We start from the raw sequence: 837 nt of genomic DNA, 5'->3' as shown, positions 1-837 counted from the left end.
CAGGGAGGGAGAGGGATATGGGGACAGGGACAGAGCTGTGGGGACAGGGACGTGGGGACAGGGATGTGGGGACAGGGACGTGGGGACAGGGACAGGGATGTGGGGACAGGGATGTGGGGACAGGGACGTGGGGACAGGGACAGAGCTGTGGGGACAGGGATGTGGATGTGGGGACAGGACAGGAACTCACCTGGGCACACCGGGGCACCCACTCCCCGTGCCCAAATGGGCACCTGGCCTGGCATCCCCTGAGCCCTCTGTGCCCCCCTGACCCTCCCGTGCCCGTCCTGTCCTCCTGTCCCCCCCGGTGTCCCCCTGTCCGTACTCTTGGCGTGCTGCGGGGGGCACCCGTCCAGCGCCTGCTCGAAGAGGTCCCGTGCCCGCTCCAGCTTCCGGCCCCCGTAACGGGCCACGAACTTGGACAGGTACGTGAGCCACAGGTCCCCCACGTGCGGCCACCGGAACAGCGCGATGCCGCGCTCGTACGCCTGCGGGGACACGGGGACAGGGACATTGACACGGGGACAGGGGGACGGGGACAGGGACACGGGGACAGGGACACGGGGACATGGGGACAGGGACATTGACAGGGGGACAGGGACATGGGGACAGGGACATTGATGGGGACAGGGACACAGGGACAGGGACATGGGGACAGGGACACGGGGACATTGACAGGGGGACAGGGACACGGGGACAGGGACATTGAAATGGGAATAGGGACATGACGACAAGGACACGGGGACACGGGGCAGTGTCACCACCGGACCAGCGCGGGGACAGGGCATCGTGGCACTGCCGGGCGCCGCTCACCACCGACAGCGCTCGCACCAGACT

At 67.7% G+C, this 837-nt stretch overlaps 1 protein-coding gene across 1 annotated transcript in view; it reads right to left on the bottom strand.

The window, feature by feature from the left end:
• XAB2 (XPA binding protein 2) overlaps positions 1–837 on the bottom strand; it is a 34,674-nt gene that overhangs the window by 22,811 nt on the left and 11,026 nt on the right. Inside the window, exon 8 of the mRNA XM_017727960.1 lies at positions 126–488. Within this exon, the coding sequence (XP_017583449.1) occupies positions 126–488 (363 nt within the window). The remainder of the gene's footprint in view (positions 1–125; positions 489–837) is intronic.

This window comes from Corvus brachyrhynchos, unplaced genomic scaffold (assembly GCF_000691975.1).
Source record: "Corvus brachyrhynchos isolate BGI_N302 unplaced genomic scaffold, ASM69197v1 scaffold1282, whole genome shotgun sequence".
NCBI classification, from domain to species: domain Eukaryota; kingdom Metazoa; phylum Chordata; class Aves; order Passeriformes; family Corvidae; genus Corvus; species Corvus brachyrhynchos.
Note: the sequence above shows the minus strand (reverse complement) of the source record. Positions and strands in the feature narration are given on the sequence as shown.